General features: G+C 44.2%; 1 protein-coding gene across 1 annotated transcript in view; it reads right to left on the bottom strand.

Annotated features, from left to right (window-relative positions):
• The window catches only part of FAM13A (family with sequence similarity 13 member A), a 334,054-nt gene that overhangs the window by 24,653 nt on the left and 290,471 nt on the right, over positions 1-18,930 (bottom strand). Inside the window, exons 11-13 of the mRNA XM_058667049.1 lie at positions 13,984-14,060; positions 13,128-13,170; positions 4,366-4,501 (exon numbers count right to left, since the gene is read on the bottom strand). Coding sequence (XP_058523032.1) covers positions 4,366-4,501; positions 13,128-13,170; positions 13,984-14,060 — 256 coding nt within the window. The remainder of the gene's footprint in view (positions 1-4,365; positions 4,502-13,127; positions 13,171-13,983; positions 14,061-18,930) is intronic.

Raw genomic sequence — 18,930 nt, 5'->3', positions numbered from 1 at the left:
TGTCCTGGACACAGAAACACAGAGAAACAAAGCAAGAACACTTCTATCACATTTTCCTTAGTTCCCCAAACTGAATTTTAGTAGTCCTATTAAACTGCTTAAGTAGTCTAGAAAACTGAGTTAGAATGTAAGAGTTGAGCTGTATCAATTACAAATTCAGTCCTTACAGTTCATGTATCTGGAGTCCCCAGGTACAGTTAATAAGCAAGTCCTCAACAGCTCCTATTGAGTTCTCATTAAATGCGTGGCCAGAGCTAGCATGAACCTCTCTACCTACTGAGGTCGTTCCCCACCAGAGTTGGTTTTGGTCCACATACCTGCACTTTCAGTGTACCTACCCCATCAGCTATCAGTTCACAACCCATCTATGATCCCTTCCACATACATTCCTCACAAGTCTATCAGCAGGGCATCTGGCCTCTTTTCTAAATATCCTGTCTCTCTCATTCCACATCTAGGGACAGCATCAGGGAAAGGAAGGTGGTCGGTTCCTGATAAATCCATGAATAATCCTGATAAACCTGGGAATTATGGCTTCTTTTTCTGTGCTTTGAGTCATTCACAGTCATCAGATAGAATCAGGTCCTGATTTCAAAGACAGCAAACTTTTCCTGAAACTATACTTGAAAGCATACATGGAAGACACAACTAATGCTTACATGGGGCTCACACCATGCTGCACTTTACATCTTCCAATTCATCTGATCCTTGTAGCAAGTGTGTAAGTAGATACTACTATATCTATCCTGCATCACCACCCACTGTTATTATCTCTATTTAAATACAGAAAAATGAAAGCCAATCTTGAGACAGGTTCACTAAAATTACCCACAAAACTAGTTAAGCAGTGTGAGCTAGGATTTGAACCCAGGGAGTCTGGCTTTTAACCACTTAGATTTACTGCCTGTCATGATGCACAGCTGGCATTGTGTAGCAAGAATGGTCAGGATATATTTTTTTTTCTTTGAATCACTTGCTTTGTCTCTTTTGGCCTATACTTTCTTATCCATACAATGGGAGGCTTCAAGTGGAAAACATGTATGATCCTTTTTTCTATGTTTTTTTTAGAGAATTATCTCCACAGTTACTTTTCAATAAGCGGTAAGTAATGAGTATGATGCAAGAAGTATTTTATGCCCTTTTTTGGAGTTGCCCTTTAATTTGATCAGGATAGATAACTGAGGGTTTAAACTGCAGTTCTGGCACAAATGCCACCCCAAGTCAACATGAACTGGCCGCCTGGGAACATTCTAATTACATAATTCCAAAGGAATTTAAATAGCACCACATACTACATACGATTTTAACTTTGGACAGTGAAACCCTAATAATAATGATAATGTCATGTGGATATTTTAAGAACTAAGCCCTAAGAAACAGCTCCATACAGGAGAGAATATGACAGTGCACAGCCAGTATCTGCCATCTTCAGACCCTGACCCTGTATTCGCTTTGAGGGTCTCAGCCCCACAGTCCATGGACTCTACTCCTGACTTTCACTCCCTTTTTGCTACCTTGAAGTCGTGAAGTCGCAGAACTTTTCCACAGGGAGCACCGATGGCACCTCTCACACCAGCCATCTGGCCACTCCCTAGGAGTTGGCTCACCCGACAGCCTGGAGTCCCTGGAGTCGGAACTGTGCAGTGAGGATGGGGAATGCACAGACCAAACAAAACCAGGGGCTCACACCACAGGATGCCCCGTGCTCTGGTGACGCAGACTTGTGCATGGCTGGTGGCTCACACAGTTTGGGCACCCTGACTTTCATCTAGGTTTTATTACAGTGGACTCAAACCAGCTGCGTCAGTGAACTGCAAAGCTACCAATTTTTGTCTGTTTCATATTAAAGCTATGTATAAAACAAAAGTGGTGTTTTAGCAACTGTGTTTCGTTCTCTTAACTAGCCTTTGTGCAGACATTCCTTCAACGACTCTACTTCTTGTTTTATCATTGGTCATAGTGTAGAAGGTGTTAATCGGCGTGGCCTAGTAGCTAAAGTCCTCACCTTGAACGCCCCGGGATCCCACATGGGCACCGGTTCTAATCCCGGCAGCCCCACTTCCCATCCAGCTCCCTGCCTGTGGCCTGGGAAAGCAGTCAAGGATGGCCCAATGCATTGGGACACTGCACCCGTGTGGGAGACCTGGAAGAGGTTCCTGGTTCCCGGCTTCGGATCGGCGCACAGAACCGGCCCTTGCAGCTCACTTGGGGAGTGAATCATCAGACGGAAGAGCTTCCTCTCTGTCTCTCCTCCTCTCTGTATATCTGACTTTGTAATAAATCTTTAAAAAAAAAAATCTAAACTTTCATAAGGTCACTAAAAGCACTAAGTGGATAATCAAGATGCCATTGAAACTAACTTGTGTGGATCTGAAAACACACAAGGTTCAACAACAAACACAGTAATTAGCAAAAAAACAAGCAAACAAAAACATAATCAGAACAAGCTACTTTACAGATTACATGGATAATACAATGTTATGTATATTTTTTTCAGCAATCTTTTCTTTCTAATAAGCTATCCAGATTTCCAAAACGTTATTTCCCTCACATTACCTATTGGGATGAAAGTTCGTTATATTAACTAATGGCAGAGTTTCAAGGGTTTTGTAAGAATTTATATTAATCTCTTTAGATGAGCTGGATTAAACATGAAAAAAAACAATTTGAGTGCATTTCAGGAGGAGAAAATATGACTAATTTGAGTTCTGACAAAAAGTCCAAGTTTTCGTCTAGAGCTCATGGCAGTCATCACTAAAGCATTTTACCTCAAATAAATGTATCTGATTTAAAGTCGGAGTTACAGAAGAGGAGGGAGAGAGACAGACCTTCTATTAGCTGGTTCACTCCCAAAATGACAACCCAAATGAGCCAGGTCAGTGCCAGGAGCCAGGCGCTCCATGCAGGTGTCCCTGTGTGGGTGGCAGTGGTTCAAGAACGCGGGCCAGCCTCAGGTGCTTTTCCCAGGCCACTAGTACGGAGCTGGGTAAGAAGCAGAGCGCCATGCAGGGTGGCTTTGCATGCTCTACCGACACCGGTCCCCATGTTCCTTGGGGCTAACAGTGACCATTCAGACACTCTAGGGGCACCAATGTACTTATTTCGAAGTCCACAAGGACCCAACAAGCACAGAACACCTGAGAAGACAACACCTCAAAACACAACAACTGTGCTTTTTTTGTTTTTCTTTCCTTTCTCTCACTGAAGGTACAGTAAGCTGGGAAGATTTGACCAACCCTCGGACCCACCGCCCATGAAAAGCGCCAGGCCAGGTGAGGGGGCAGAGGGGAAGAACTAAGGCAAGAAGCTCTGGGGGCAGAGCATGATGGAATTCTCCTAACCTTGTGTTTCTTCCGGATCAGCTGCTGGTCCTTTCTCTAAGTTGATCCCAAGGAATGCTTTTTAATTTAAACAAAAAATGAGCGGGGCAGATGCAAGGAAGAGGAGGGGAAAGACAAGGTGCTGCAGGTGCTGAACCAGGTTGCTGGTTCTTGAAACAGTTGGCGCTCCTTGTGGGGAGTTCTGTCTGGAAGCTGGGGTCCCATGTCTCTGCTATAGGTTTGGGGGAAGGCACAGCCCTGATTTGGGACTCAGATTCATGCCTGGTTGAACACAGACACAGGGACAGAAGCAGCGGCTGCAACGTCCTCTTCTGAATCATAGTGGCAACCAGGCTACCCTCTTCTTCCTCAACAAGGGACTTGAGGAAAACATTCTCTAAAACACGGAGTCCCAGGCTTTTGGACAAAGCACTTTCATTTCAGCGTTTTCCTGGGTGAGCAAATCCCTTTCAGTTCGTTAGCCTGAATTCTAGAAAACAGATGTACCCATGCGAAACAAGACATACAGGCAAAGCAAACCCAATCCCATCTTAAAAAAAAAAGGGGGCAGCGGATTTCCTGGGGAGGGGAGGGTGTGTGGCCGGCAGGTGTGCGTGAGGAGATCAGGTGCAGGCAATTCTTGATTGTTCCCCTTCTCAGCTTGCTAACTGGGGTGGGGGATGGGGATGGTGGTGGAGGGTGGGGATACACTAATCAGTGCTCCTGGCTAAGTTGAAAAGAAAAATAAAAAAGGACTACAGGGTGACACTAGAATAAAGGGCAAGCAGCCACCCTTGATGTCATTCAATGTGACACATTCCTATGATGGGGAAAGGATGTTTGGTCATTTAGACTCGCAGTTATTTCTGCAGGCATAGCTCGCTCACTCGCTCGCTCGCTTCCTCTCATTCACACCCACGGGGGTACAGACTCCTGCTGTAGGTTCTTCACCTAGGCGTGACATGCCTCTCTCTTGTGCTTCTCTATACACGCGTTGCCACTAAGAAATCCGCCCCCCCCCCCACGTCATCCCAGCCGCCCCTACCTTCCCAGCTCTTGTCATCACACAATGCAGTCAGGTCCAGCTGGGGCACCTCCGAGACAAAGCTCTCCTGCTGGTCATCGGCAGGGTCCTGATTCCTCTGCTGTTTGGCAGGCTCCGGGATCTTCATGGTGGGGGTCTGTAAGCACAGTACAAGGTCCTCAACAGCTTCTGCTCACCGGAACCCACCAACGCTGCTGACAGCAATCCTCCAGGATGCAACCTGCCGAGCCACGGCTGCCAACGCACCCGGTACAGAAACCACAGTCATGCCTCCACACCCCTGGAGGAGTCTAGCAGGCCACTTGCTTGCAGAAAGCGACTGTCCCTCTGTGTTCCTTCAACTTTTCTTCTGTAAGCGAGACCAGCTGACTTCCCAGGGATGCCCCTTTGGATAACTGCAGGCAGCTGGCACTGGCTGAGCTTGATTGGAGCCCGCCAGGAGGCAAAGGAGTTTGTGTTTCCTTAAAGGAGCACGGCTCTCCAGACTGTAAACAACACCAGCCCAACCCAGCCACTGCTGTTGCTAGGGAGGCAGCAGCAAAGCAGTATCTCTGGCACCAGGATACCCAGGTAAGCAGTCCAGCAAGGTCAGGAGCATGGAGCGGCACTGTGTGGCTCCCTTGCCAGTCCTGCAGGCTCGCATCAATTAAGCGGGGCTGGCTGCTTGCTTGTAGATTTCCTGGGGCTGGGTATGGGAAGGGCCGTCTATTTATGGATGAGTGCTCTGGATAGGAAAGTGTTGCGCAAATTCACACGGTGTCAGGGTTTGGCATAGCATCATGGCTGGCAGCAAGGAACACGGACTCAGGAAAGGAGCCAAAACAACACCACAGCACCTTTTTTTTTTTTTTTTTTAAGTAAAAAGCCAAGAGCTGGCAAGTCATTGATACATAATTTATATCTTACAAATATGCACTGTCACTTATTGCCTGCCATTTGTCTGCTCTGCATATTAAGTCCTCAGCTACCCTTGGCTTTGCTCGGAGATGGCATCCACCCCAGGCTATGACAGGTGAAGAACAGGAAAAACCTCCCCAAAAGGCTGATCGGCATGCTCAGTAAGTGTATGTGCTAAGAAATCACATGCAAATTTATTCTATTACAATGACATTCCTTTTTTAAAATCTTACTCTTTTGGTGCATGGGAAACCCAACCCTTGTAGCCTTCCTCTTATGAAATTACAGACAAATGTGATTACTCACAGATCTATTTCTCAAGCAGCACCAAACTGTACCAGATATTTCCTTTGGGAGTGACTGAACATTTATTTTAGCAAGTAACTTGTAGGCTATCACTAAATGGAGAACACACAAAAACTCTGGAAATTGGAAGCGATTTCATTAACGAAGGAGAAATGTTCTCAGGCTTAAAATAAAGCACTATTTAAGACTTCCGGTTACTTTTCATAGCTATGTAACTTGCTTTGCTATCACCCGGGGGAAGACACAGAGGTTTTACAAGTCTTTTTCCATGAAGTGATGCATAATGACAACTGCTCTCTGTCCCCTCGGGATCACACAAGATGCCACCAGCCAGGCCATGATGAGCCACTGAATCTGCGGGAAACACCAAGGAAACAGGGTTCTCTAAGCTAGCTAAAAATGCTCCTTGTTGAGAAAGCAGAAGATGCTTGTAAAAAAGAGTGAATGATTTGGAAGAGCTAGAGAGAGAGAGAGATATTGAGAGAGAGAGAGAGAGAGACAGAGAGAGACAGAGAGAGACAGAGATTGAGATTGAGAGAGAGAGAGAGGGAGAGTCTATCTTCCATCTATTGGTTCACTCTCCAAGTGGCTGAAACAGCCAGGGCTGAGCCAGGCCAAAGCCTGGGGCCAGGAGCTACAATGGGGTCTCTCAGAGTTGGAAGGGGTGGGAATGGCACCCAGGCACTTGGACCAGCATCTGCTGCTTTTTCTAGGTCATTACTTCTATGAAATTGGGCAGGAAGTGGAGCAGTTGGGACTCAACCCAACACCCATATGGGATTCTGGTATCAGAGGCTGCGGCTTTGTTTGTTCCATCACAGGCAGTGGGCTCAGATTATGCTATTCTGTCAAGATATTATTTATCTTTTGAACTGAATATTAAGTGGCATGGGACAGAATACTCAGATGCAGTGCTCAGCTTCTTAGAAAAGCTAGAGTCAAATTTGTGTATGGGAGGCTCTGCATGAGATCTGCGGGAAGGTGGGAAAGGTCTCCGGGATGGTGCCCTGAGTGCCAAGACCTACCAGTTGATGCCTTGCTCCTTCTGCTCCCACTCAACTGCCCATAAGGATAACTGGGTGTGATGCTGCCATGTTCTGAACTTGCTAGAGGGAGGAGCTGGCAACGAGACACGCATGACTCCACTCTGGGGTGAGCTGTGCCCACCACGGAGGAGGGGACATGGTTTCAAACATGTCAGGACAAACAGCAGCCAGAGGTACTGGGGATGTGCTGGATGCAGAAGGACCAAGTGTGAAGGTGGGCATGGGGTGGGGTGTTGCCTGGTGGATGGTCAGAGAAGTGGTTCAGGGTGGAAGCCCTTAGATAGGCAGGAGACATGGCAGGTGACAAGACTGTGAACAAGGCAGATGCTGTGCTGCACAAGCCTCCTGTGCTGGACAAGGCAGGTTCGAGTGCTCCTGTAGAACAGTATCATGTGATTGGGCTGTGTCTGCCCACTGCATGTCAGGTGCGAGAGACACAGAGACAAAATAGATGCAGGACAGCAACCATTGTGAAGTGGCCACTATGAACCAGACATTTTTAAAATAGGCACTGGAGAAGCTGGTAGACAAAATAAATGATCTGTTCTAATGCATCTTAAAGGAAAGAAGTACATGGCAAAGAGAAAAAGGTTAGGGTTATGAGGAAAGCAAAGTGAGTCCAGGAGGAGAGTAGTGTTAGGAGTCAAGGTCTCTCACTTTATACCGAGTGGCCAGGGCAGGCCTCTCTGGTTCAATGACACAATGAGCTGACATGTGTGTGGGGGTTGACAAAGTGAGCTACCTGTGGGAAGAGCATCCCAGGAAGGAGGCAAAGCAGAAGCAAGGGTCCTGGGGCATGCTCATTTTGTAATGTTTCAGAAAAACCAAAGAGGTTCCGGTCCCTAGCAAGCACAGGGCCATCCTAAATGATTGGGGTGTACTGCAGATTATGCGGTAGCCTTTACATGCCAGACCTGCGTTCACTTAGAGGAGTTGCTGGACTCCTCGGCACAGTAATACCGAGATTCCTCCCCCATGTACTCCATGCCAGCCCACGCTGCCACAAACACGCTTGGGACAACACACACACCCCAGCTCCGGGGAAATACACCTGCATCCTGACCCTTCCCAAGCTCTTCTGGGTGCCTGGGGTTGCTCACTCTGACTTGCCTGCTACTCCTAGAAGCCTGACTTTGTGTTGTGGGCCCTGCTGCTGCGTGGACTTGACTAGGTTGCCTTGCCCGGGGCTGCAAAGTGCGTGGATGATGGTCTGATGGGCATGGGGGAGCCAGGAATGTCGTTCAGAGGTTGCTCATGGTGAAGCTATTCACAGGAAATGCACATTACCAAAAAGGTATGTTACACAATTTAAAAGTAGACACTGAAGCAAAGGTATGCTCTAATTCCACTTTCTATGAACTTTTTTTTCAAAAAGATATTTACTTATTTGAAAGGCAGAGTTAGAGAAAGGAGAGACACAAAAATGTCTTGCATCTGCTGACTCACTCTCCAATGGCTATAACTGCCAGAGCCGAGCCAGGTGCTTCATCTGGGTCTCCCATGGGGGTGGCAGGGGCCCCAGCACCTGGGCCATCTTCCACTGCTTTCCCATGTGCATTAGCAGGAGCTACATTGGAATGAAAGCAGTTAGAACACGCATATGGGATGTTGATGACACAGGCAGTGGTTTAATCCACTATACCACAATGCTGGACCTTAAAAAAAAATACTCATATATTAGCATTAAAACTGCTCTCAAGTGTGTGTGTGTAGTGGTGAAGTCATCAGTTGAGACGTCCACATCCCATATCTGAATGCCCAAATTTCTAGAACTTGCTCACTGGCCAATCCAGGTGATGCACACCGTGACAGGCAGCAGATGATGCCTTCAATACATGGGTCCCTGCCACCCTTACAGGGTACCTGGATTGAGTGTCCAGTTTCTGGCCCCATTCTGGCCCAGCCTGAAGCTGCTGTGGTCATCAGGGGAGTGAACCACCAGACAGAAATTTTCTTCTTTCTCGCAAGGACAGGACACCCACACAGGAGACCTGCATTGAGCTCTCAGGAGCCACTGTGGCATCTGGGCAGTGAGCTGGCAGATGGGGGCACTGGCTTGCATTTGCTTGCATTCTCTCTCTCTCCCTTTCTAATTAAAAAAATTCCAAAGGAAGGAAGGGAGAAAAATAAAAATCCCACTAACAAAAATATCTAGTTCTTCCTTCAAAAGTTAGCTTAAGTTAGCTTGGTCGGAGGCACCCAGCCCAGTTGTTCTACCTCTTTAATGGTGTTTACCATTCACTACTGCAAATATCGTGTTTGCTTGCTTATCTCTTTCTCTCACTACATCACTAAGGTGGAAATGTCAAGGGCATTTTAAAAATACCAAAATATTTTTGGTTTTGATTCTTGTTGCTTTCATCTCTCATATCTTCCATTAAATCAGAGTAAATCAATCGCTTTCACAATTTTCCGCTTAGAGGGCCCTGGGCTGTCATGTCACACACCCTGTTTGAAATGTGATGCCATTGGAAAGCACACCAAAAATGTGTGAGCAGCCATGATCTGTGTGCTGGGCTCTTGGGGGCAACAGGGCATGGCATGGAAGGGATTCGTGCACAGACACTTGATTCCAATGCCATCTCTACAGAGACAAGAGTTCTGTGAGCAAATGTCTCTGAACTTCAGAAAACTTCTACAGAAGCAGTAGAAAAAAGAAAATTTCTTTTTCTCCATTACACAATAAGACATTATAAAGTTGTGGTGAGGATTAAACGGAAAAGCAGACAGCCCAAAGTAAGTGTGAAAGATGCTATTTGTTCTTATTCTACCACCCTTTCCCATTCGTTCATTCAGGAAGTGTCTCTGAATGAACATATACCCTGTCTCAGGTACTGAAATTCAGCCATGTATATATTCTGGTTCAGGTGCAGAAGAGTGGCAATGAACTCACAAGTGCCATTGTCATGTAATCATTAAAGAAACACAGAGCAGACTACGGAGCACCTAAGAGAGAGTGCACCTTGTCTGATGTTGGCCAAGACTCATCCCTGTCTGATCAGCCTGTCTTTTCTTCCCCTTAGCCTTTGCTGAGCCTGGTGAGTTTTTGTTCCAGTCCAACTAACAGTTTGCCCCGGCCAGGATGGACAGTGTCACAGTGTGCTGTCCGCTGCAGTTTGTGTAAGGCAGAAATTCCACTGCGTGCAGCCATCCACATTGACTGGCCAGACCATAAAGGGAATCGGACAAAACAAACATGGAAAATTCATGTCAACTGTAGCAGCCTTTTGTGCGTGCTCAGGGATGTTTCAGAAAGGCACCTCCTCAAGGCAAGGAGAAGTTTATGTTTGAAATCTGGTGATAAATAATTTTAATTTTTCATCAAAATCTTGATGTCTCTCCTTTTTTTTTTCCTTTCTGGAAGCAGGGTTAAAAAATAAAAGAAAATTGTCGTTTGTTTGTTATGAATGTCCTGTTTGTTATCAAAGGTATGCATCTAAGCTCTCTTAGGCAATAGGCTTAGAAAGCATCAAGCATATAAAAATTATCCTAAAAGAATTTAACACTTCACTGACCTGGTAATTCTGACAGAAACTGATCTCTCACAAATAAGGCAAAACCCTCCCAATGTATGCAATAATTCTGTTTTAGTTTGCTTCCTGGACAAAATACTTCATTGTAAGGTTATCATTTTTATATCCTGAAATTTACAGGATGCATAAAATAGTGTCACTTGGAAGGAAATAAACTGAAGCATACCAGGGCTCAACTCCATGGTAAAGAGAATTCTGGGGAAAAAGAAGTATTTTTGGTGGCATGTTTTACCATCTAGAGACAGCGCGTTCTTCAGCTTGCCCTCTCTTCCCGTACTTGGCAGTGGTTAAAAGGAGTTCAAAAGCAAAATGAAGAACAAAGGCCCTGGACTCTGCATGGCCCTGGTCTTCCTTATTTATCTCACTTCATATGGCCCAGCAGGATGTTTTCCTCCAAGGTCAGATTCCCAAGCCTACCTGAAAAAAAACTCCACTTTCATTTGTGGCCTTTGGAAGCAACTCAACTTTTTCCTCACTGCTACTGGGTTGCTGACCAGATCTTAATTCAAACAGATGGAAGACACATGGCATAGAAATGGGTGACTCACGGGTCCATGCCTATCAAAACACAGGCCCTCTTTAGATAGGACGAGTTGTGTCACTGAAAGAAATGCAACAGGGGGAAGTTCATGTTCACTTCCATGACATGCCCTCAAACAAGGCACACTGGGGCCAGCACCATGCAGGTTAAGCTGCCACCTGCCATGCCTGCATAAGGGCACTGGTTTGTGTCTGGCAGCTCCAAGCTAATGGCCTGAGAAAAGCAGTGGAAGCTGGCCCAAAGATCATCTGTCACCCATGTGACACTCCTGGCTCCTGGGTGGTGGCCATTTGGGGGGACGAATCAGTGGATGAAAGCGCGCGCACGCTCGCTCTCTCTCTCTCTCTCTCTCTCTCGTAGCTCTTTTGGAATAAATAAAACTTGTAACAATAATAACAAACAAGGCACATTTACACATGGAAATTGCTTATTACCCTATTCATTGTTTCATAATACAATGAAACAAGAGGAGAAATTTTAAAAGTAGAAAATAGACCTTTTTGTAATTGTTCATGAGTCACAGAGTATTTTTTCCCCAGTGTGATATACACACACTTCCAGAAACAGTCCTGGGGGTAAGGTCCTATTTTCCTCCTTTCGGGCAGCTGTAATAGCAAGGCAATATGTTCACTTACTCTAGATGTTAATTCACCACCTAATTTTGTCTTCTAACTGAAATTGCCATGATGACAATGATTATTAATAGTGAATGCTTACAAAGCATCCAGGGTGGGCTGGGTGCTGAGTGGCAGCTGCACCTGGGTGGCAAACATAAGCCTAGGACCTGGCACATGGAGAAAACATTCGGGATTTTTTCCCTATGATTCAGCCATTGCTGAGTTTGGCATGAATGTGGTTCGGGTGCCACTGGGAGCTGATGAGTTCATGTCCTGAAGTTCCTTGGTGAAGGCTGCCCTGCTTCTTTGACCTCAGAAAAAGTATAAGGCATAAAAGGGACAAGCTGAGACGACTACTGCAGGAGGCTGACCCAGACCATGTCCCTACTGTGGAACGGCATGAGTGATGAGCGGTAAGCGCTTGTTTGAAGACATGGGGAGAGCAGGGACAAACCCGAAAAGACAGGCTACTGTGGTGGGAATCCACTTTTCCAAAGGTGCCTGCAACAAAGGAGTTGGTCCCAAGCCAGGAGGCACTCGGGGTTTGGAAAGAAGCAATGAAAACAGTGGCTCAGAATTTTCAAACTCAGAAAGGAAGCTGCACTCCCCTCCTACAAACTGGATTAATGAAGACGTATCTGAGACACATGCTGAATTGAGACGCTATAAGGTATCTCAAGTATTAGTGCATGTGGGCTGCCTGGCGAATGTCCCAGCAATTTCATGCAAAACTTGACATGGGGGTGTAATTTCCTAAGAAAGGTTCTTCATCTGCTATGCTGTAGACCCCTATGAAGTCCACAGGTGCAGGGACGGTGGCTGTCAGTAGACCCAAGCTCCTAGCACCACCCCTGGACACAGCAGGATTAAATTTATGCTGTTGAATTCAATTTATGACCAGCCAGAATTTAGCATCAGTGGGTAAGGGACAGATCTTTATATATACTTTTTTTTTATTCATTAATTACATTGTATTATGTGACACAGTTTCATAGGTACTGGGATTCTCCCCACCCCTCCCCAAACCCTCCCACCATGGTGGATTCCTCCACCTTGTTGCATAACCATAGTTCAAGTTCAGTTGAGATTCCCTCATTGCAAGCATATACCAAACATAGAGTCCAGCATCTTATTGTCCAGTCAAGTTCAATGGCTTCTTAGGTATACCCTCTCCCAAATGTCAGCACAATTGGAGGTAGAGTTAGAAGTGCTTGACAAAAGTGCAGAAGCAATACACTTTCAGGAATGTAAGATGAGGTTCCAGGCACTAACTGGACTCTGGCATTGGGATTCACAGGGTCATGCCTGGAGGACAAGCAGGATGCCAGGAAAGTGAATGAAATCCGAAGACAGAGATGACACAACAGCGTTAGAAACCTCTTCCTTGCTTGTTTGCAGAAAATGAGACATAGAATTCAGAGCACAACCTGGTTATGCAACTCAAACTGAACCTATGCTAAAGTAAAAACCAACGAGGCGATCCCTGTGCCCAGTCTGATAAAGCTCACCATGGATTTGCTTCAGTCATGTAAGAAATGCATCAAATCATGGAAAATCAAACCAGTAGCCCTGACATTTTGCTCTGCTCTATGCTGTGGGAAAACCTAGAGAAAATCCCCATGCTATTAAAGTTTCTGTCCCAAAGCAAGTACAATGATTGAAAGAGCAAATTTCTCAAGGCATAAGGAAGTCTTGACTTTGGAGTTTCTAACCATTCACAGTCCTATTCCTTCCTGCCTTCTCCCTTTGAAGGATAATGCTGGTTCACACAAGAATACGCGTGTGGGCCCGTTGCAGCCACTCTGGCTTGTTAACTACTCACCTCAAGATGCTGGGCGTGTCCACCTTCCCTTTCCTTTTCTTTGCTATAAACAACAGCAAAAACAATAGCATACCATAAATTGTCCACTTATTTTGTAACAATGCTTTTTATCCATTGTGATTTCATTTCTTTTTTTTTTTTTTTTTTTTTTTAATTATTTATTATTTAACTTCAGTAATTACATTGTATTATGTGACACAGTTACATAGATACTTGGGTTCTCCCCACCCCTCCCCAAACCCTCCCACCATGGTGGATTCCTCCACCTTATTGCATAACCACAGCTCAAGTTCAGTTGAGATTTCCCCATTGCAAGCGTATACCAAACATAGAGTCCAGCATCTTATTGTCCCGTCAAGTTCAACGGTTTCTTAGGTATACCCTCTCTGGTCTGATGACAGAGCCAGCAGAGTATCATCCCAGTCAATTGAAAGCTCCAACATACCATCAGCAAAAATTTACATCATTATGGAATTAATTGACATAGTAATGAGTAACCAATATGTAAAACTAGGTTGAATAAACAAATCTTTACAAAAAATAAACACAAGTTTTCAACTTAAGCAAAAAAAAGTAGTAATCAAAATAAAATACAACCAGAAATGCAAGCAAATAAGAATATTTTTTTTGTCTTTAATAGTACCAAACTAGGTGTCCATCCTTTTTACTTGCAATAAAATACTGTTGGCAAATATACAGCTCTTAAATTTTGTGATTTTTGTTTCAGTTCTTATAACTACATTGCATTAAATAATTAAAAAAAAAAAAAAAAACCAAACTAAAACAAAACAAAACAAAAAACCCATCTCTTTCCTATCCCTTGAAGTTAATATGAAGAGAAAAACTGTACAATTACCTCTCGTCAGGCACGGGTTCCCCATAGTCCGGGTCTGTCCTCACGTGAGCGTGTGCAGAACTGAGGCTTTCCATATGCTGCAGAGAAATAAGTGTTGACTGATGGGAAACAGGCAATGGCAGATTCCCCTCTCTTTAAGTCAGGAAAATCATGTAATATGCAGCTGCAAGCTAATTCTCACCACGACACTTTGGTTCTTGTTAAAAACCAGTAACATTATAAACATGACACTCTGCTTACATGAAACTGTACATTGCGCTTTGTCCTACAAAGGAATTGAGAGAAATGGTCACGGTGCCCTCTAACGTCTTTCTTAGCTATTATCCACATTTTCTTGCTAAACATAGCAAAACCCAGAGTCAGGATGGCTTAGAATTAGGCCTGAGCAATCTGACCTTGAATTTAATCAGAAATAGATGTAATAGCGACTGTTTGTTTTCTTACGTCTTTTAAGTATATATTTCACATGATTTGGGGTACACGTAACTTACGCTTAAGCTGTGAAACATCCTCACAAAGCAATAGTGTTATTTTAGAAATCATTTGCTCTGTGGTTTTTAATATTTATCTTTCTATTAGCTAAGCTGGGCAAAACAGAAACAGGAAACTTCTTTGAATGATGTTTATTTCAGGCTGACCAAGTGGGCATAATGCTTAACAGCAGGCATGTCTGTTGCGTTTTCACTGCCTCTGTGAACATGGCTGATGCTTTCTAAATATAATCCAAGTGGCTTAGAACAGAATAAGTGAACCACCCCATGAACAACGAACAAATAAGTAAACAAAAACACATCTCAATTCACTAAACTAAAAAATACAGCTGCCTTGAAATAGACACTCATAGAGGAATATCAAAAGAACATCAAGTGTAATATACTCATCCTGTGTCATCAAGGTAGATAGATATTAAAGCTACATGTGTTTAGCTTTATATTAAACCATGAAACTGATTAAAGTCACTATAATTACATGAAATGAGCAATTTTTTTGAAATGTTTCCTAAGTTGTAATTGGAGTAGAAAACTAATCTTCAATTTGGTATGTGAATGGACTATCCTCCCTTTATGTTGGTTTGGCCAACCTGTCTGGAATTCTCAGTTTGACATCCAGGCTCCACTGAAGAACAGAAACCAAGGAAGATGGAGTAACATCGAGGCGGGATGGTGGCTCTGGTGTTGGCACGCCCGGGTCAGAGTCCTAGCTCTGCTGTCTGCCAAACTGAAAGCCTCTCCTTGTGCCTCAATCTTCCCATTTTGAAAATGGAGATGGCAGTAACACCTCACACAGGAGTATCATGACAGTTAAGAACAACTTACAGAGCCTCAGAACCGTGCCTGACATATTTAATGAACATCAGTTGCTGATGTTGATGTTGTTGTTATTGTTTCTAAAGCCATGAAATCTCTAAAGAGAATATGTTACTGCTATTTGCCTGTAAGTTAAGCAGGTGCCCAAGAAACTTGAAGGACAGGGTTTATTTCTGTCATGGAGTTACTGAATATGAATATATATGTTTAGATATTTGTTTTTTTTTAAAGATTTATAAACTTTTATTGCAAAGTCAGATATACAGAGAGGAAGATCTTCCATCCGTTGATTCAATCCCCAAGTGGCTGCAATGGCCAGAACTAAGCCAATCTGAAGCCAGGAGCCTGGAACCTCTTTCAGGCCTCCCACATGAGTTCAGAGGCCCAAGGCTTTGGGCCGTCCTTGACTGCTTTCCCAGGCCACAAGCAGGGAGCTGGATAGGAAGCAGGGGCTGGGATTAGAACCGGCGTCCATATAGGATCCTGGCATGTTCAAGGCGAGGACTTTAGCTGCTAGGCTACTGTGCTGGGCCCTAGAAAACTGGTATTTATTTTTATTTGTTTGAAAGGCAGAGCAGCACAATGAGAGAGAGAGAGAGACAGAGAGAGAGAGAGAGAGAGAGAGAGCGAGAGAGAGAGCGAGCGAGAGCGCGCGAGAGAGAGCGTGCGCTAGCTTTTCAGTCCAATGGTTCAAAACCCAAATTCTTGCAACAGCTGATGCTGGACTAGGCTAATGCCAGCAGGCAGCAGTCCAGCCCAGTTCTCTCACGTGGTGGCAGAGACCCAAGCACTTGTGCCTTCACCTGCTGCATCCTGGGATGCACACCAGCAGGAAGCAGGATTGGAAGCAAAGGTAGGACTTGATGCCAGGCACTATAATATGGAATATGGGTATCCCAAGGGGCAGCTTAATCTGCTGCATCCCAATGCCTAGATCATTTTAGAATGGATCTAAGAAATAACATATAAATATATATATAAGAAATAAAATAAATATAAATGCATATAATAAATAAAATAGAAACACACACACATATATAACAATATTCAATTCTATTTCCTCCTCCAAAGTCTGGATGACAAGCCCTCTTGAGAATGGCTCCTCTTAAAACCAAAGCATAATCGCTCTTATTCTCTGAATGCGATCTCCTGACCAACAGCCTTCCTCCCTCCGGTACCTTCAATAGATGACCAGAATCTGCAGCATGTCTTTGTACCAGGCTTTCTTAAGGCTCTGAAACATGGAATTCCCAGGGAAAGCATAATCTTTTATATTCAGAACATTTCAAAAAGGTAGCAGTAACAATGGTACATTTACAATTATACGCTGATGATCATTTTGGAAGAGACAAACATTCTGAAATTAAAGCTAAGGGATATCCAAAAAAGAGAACAGAAAATAAACTATAATAGGATGACAGAACTATAGAGATATTTCTGTTCAAAGATGTTGGATTTTGTTCCTCCTCAGCAGATGGAATCAATATAGCTTTGGAGAACAAGCTGGTTATATCACACAATGGGAATCTTGGCAAAAAGCACTCCTGAGATGTGACAAAGTTTAGCTGACCTCCAGCATTAAAACAAATATTAGCTTTGTCAACTCCCTCCCTTTTTTAAAATCTTTGATTCATGTTTGTAAGCGCTCCCCAGGGAGTGGGCTTTTTATAGATGCAACACAAAAAAAATGACTTTCAAAGCTCTTCCATATCCCTATTAAAGTCTCTCCACAATTCCACCTGGCATGCTGTAGGATACCGCTGGTCTGTTTTCACCGAAGGCATGCCAGTACACAGTGTTCTTCAGCTAATGGATCTGAGCTGCACCTCGGCCTGTCGGAAACAGGGAACATCTCAACGGCAACTGGCAAATACCTTGCTTGCTGTGGAACAAAATGGAGGAGGGTGGTGAAGACATATGAATATAGTGATAAGGCTATACATTTCCATGGGTGCAGAATGCTTTCCAACCTTTGTCAAGGGTTTGAGAGGAGAGATTAGGAAAAAAATAGGTCAACCCTGTTCTTCGTGGAGACGGGGCGGGGGAAATGTAATCTACAGACAAGCCATGCTGAAATGCAGACAGCTCTTACTGGATGCAGAGCATGCTTTTCTGCCTTTCAAACATGCTGCAGTCACTAACAGGACTTGTATTTAGGAAAAAATACTGACTTAATATCTTTTTAACGTTTTTAAGAGTTTAAAGTCCCCATGTTTGCACTTTTTAAGTTACAGGAATATAATTCTTATGGAAATATTTTACTGCATTCATTTTTAATTACATTTATAAGTTCAAAATCTTGTAAAGGTAATATATAATTTAAGAAGAAAATACACAAAACCAGATTATGGCTTTAGGTATGACTTCATGAGATTGCTTGCGCACTGCAATTTTTAAATTGTTTATTTGAGAGAAAGAGAGCCACAGAACCGCCCCCGACCCAAGTCCACTCCCGAGAGTGGCTGAGGAGAGGGGGTTAAGCCAGAGTCTGGGAACTCAGCCAGGGTCTCCTACGCAGTGACAGAAACACCCCCACACTTGTGCCATCACTGCTGTTCCCAAGAGCTGGCTCTAGCAGGCTCTAGCAGGCAGCTGAACCAAGGGACCTCCATGTGGGAAGCAGGCCTTCTAGCTAGCATCCTTACTGCCAGGGCCAATACTGACCCAACAATGCAGTGTCTTCCCTTTTTTTAAGCTTTATTTATTTTTATTGGAGATGCAGATTCTTACAAAGAGAAGGAGAGACAGAGTGAGAGGTCTTCCAGCTGCTGGTTTACTCCCTAAAGGCTCACAAAGGCCACAGCTAAGCTGGTCCAACGCCAGGAACCAGGAGCTGCTTCTGGCTCTCCCTGCCATGGGTTCAGTGTTCCAGGGATTTAAGCCACCCCACTCTGCTTTCCCAGGCCATAGTAGGGAGCTGGATAGGAAGTGTAGCAGCCAGGACACCAACTGGCACCCATATAGGATGCTGGCACTGCAGGTAGGTGTAGGCTTAGCCTACCATACCACAGCACTGGCCCCAACAGGACTTTTAAGACATAGATTCACCAGGACATCATTTATGTGAATAATTTCTGGGTTTTAGAAAGAACCAAATTTTGAAACCCATGCTCCATAATTATAAAAATAAGTCCATATCCAAAAGAGCAAATACTTTTATAAAGCTAAGTTTGATTTGTAATTTTCCCCCACTTCACTCCATGTTAGCACTAAAAGCTTAAGTTTAAATCATATTTGACCAGTGAGCAAAGCACTTGAAAATACTTAGAGAAGAAAAAATTGGTCTTCTGAGACTGTTACTTGGGGTCAAGTCTTTATAGGGGAGACATACACACACACACACACACACACACACACACACACACACTACCCTTCTCTCAATATACAAACAGTCTAATCTGAAGGTTGCAGGAATGCTGCTAATCAAAACACATTCCTCACTTGAACCTTGAGCTGTAAGAAACAGAGTATCTGGTTAGGTCTTATTAACAAGGAATGACAGATTTGAATTCCTTTCTACAGTTTCTGGTTTGTTACTTAAAACTGTCTAAGGAAATCCATAATCCAAAAGCACTGCTGATACCATACATTAAAAGCACAGAAGCACTTGCCACATCCACCCAAGCCCCTTCTACATTTA

The sequence above is a fragment of the Ochotona princeps genome, chromosome 7 (genome assembly GCF_030435755.1).
Source record: "Ochotona princeps isolate mOchPri1 chromosome 7, mOchPri1.hap1, whole genome shotgun sequence".
NCBI lineage: Eukaryota > Metazoa > Chordata > Mammalia > Lagomorpha > Ochotonidae > Ochotona > Ochotona princeps.
The sequence above is the reverse complement of the archived record's forward strand: the minus strand, read 5'-3'. Positions and strand labels throughout refer to the sequence as shown.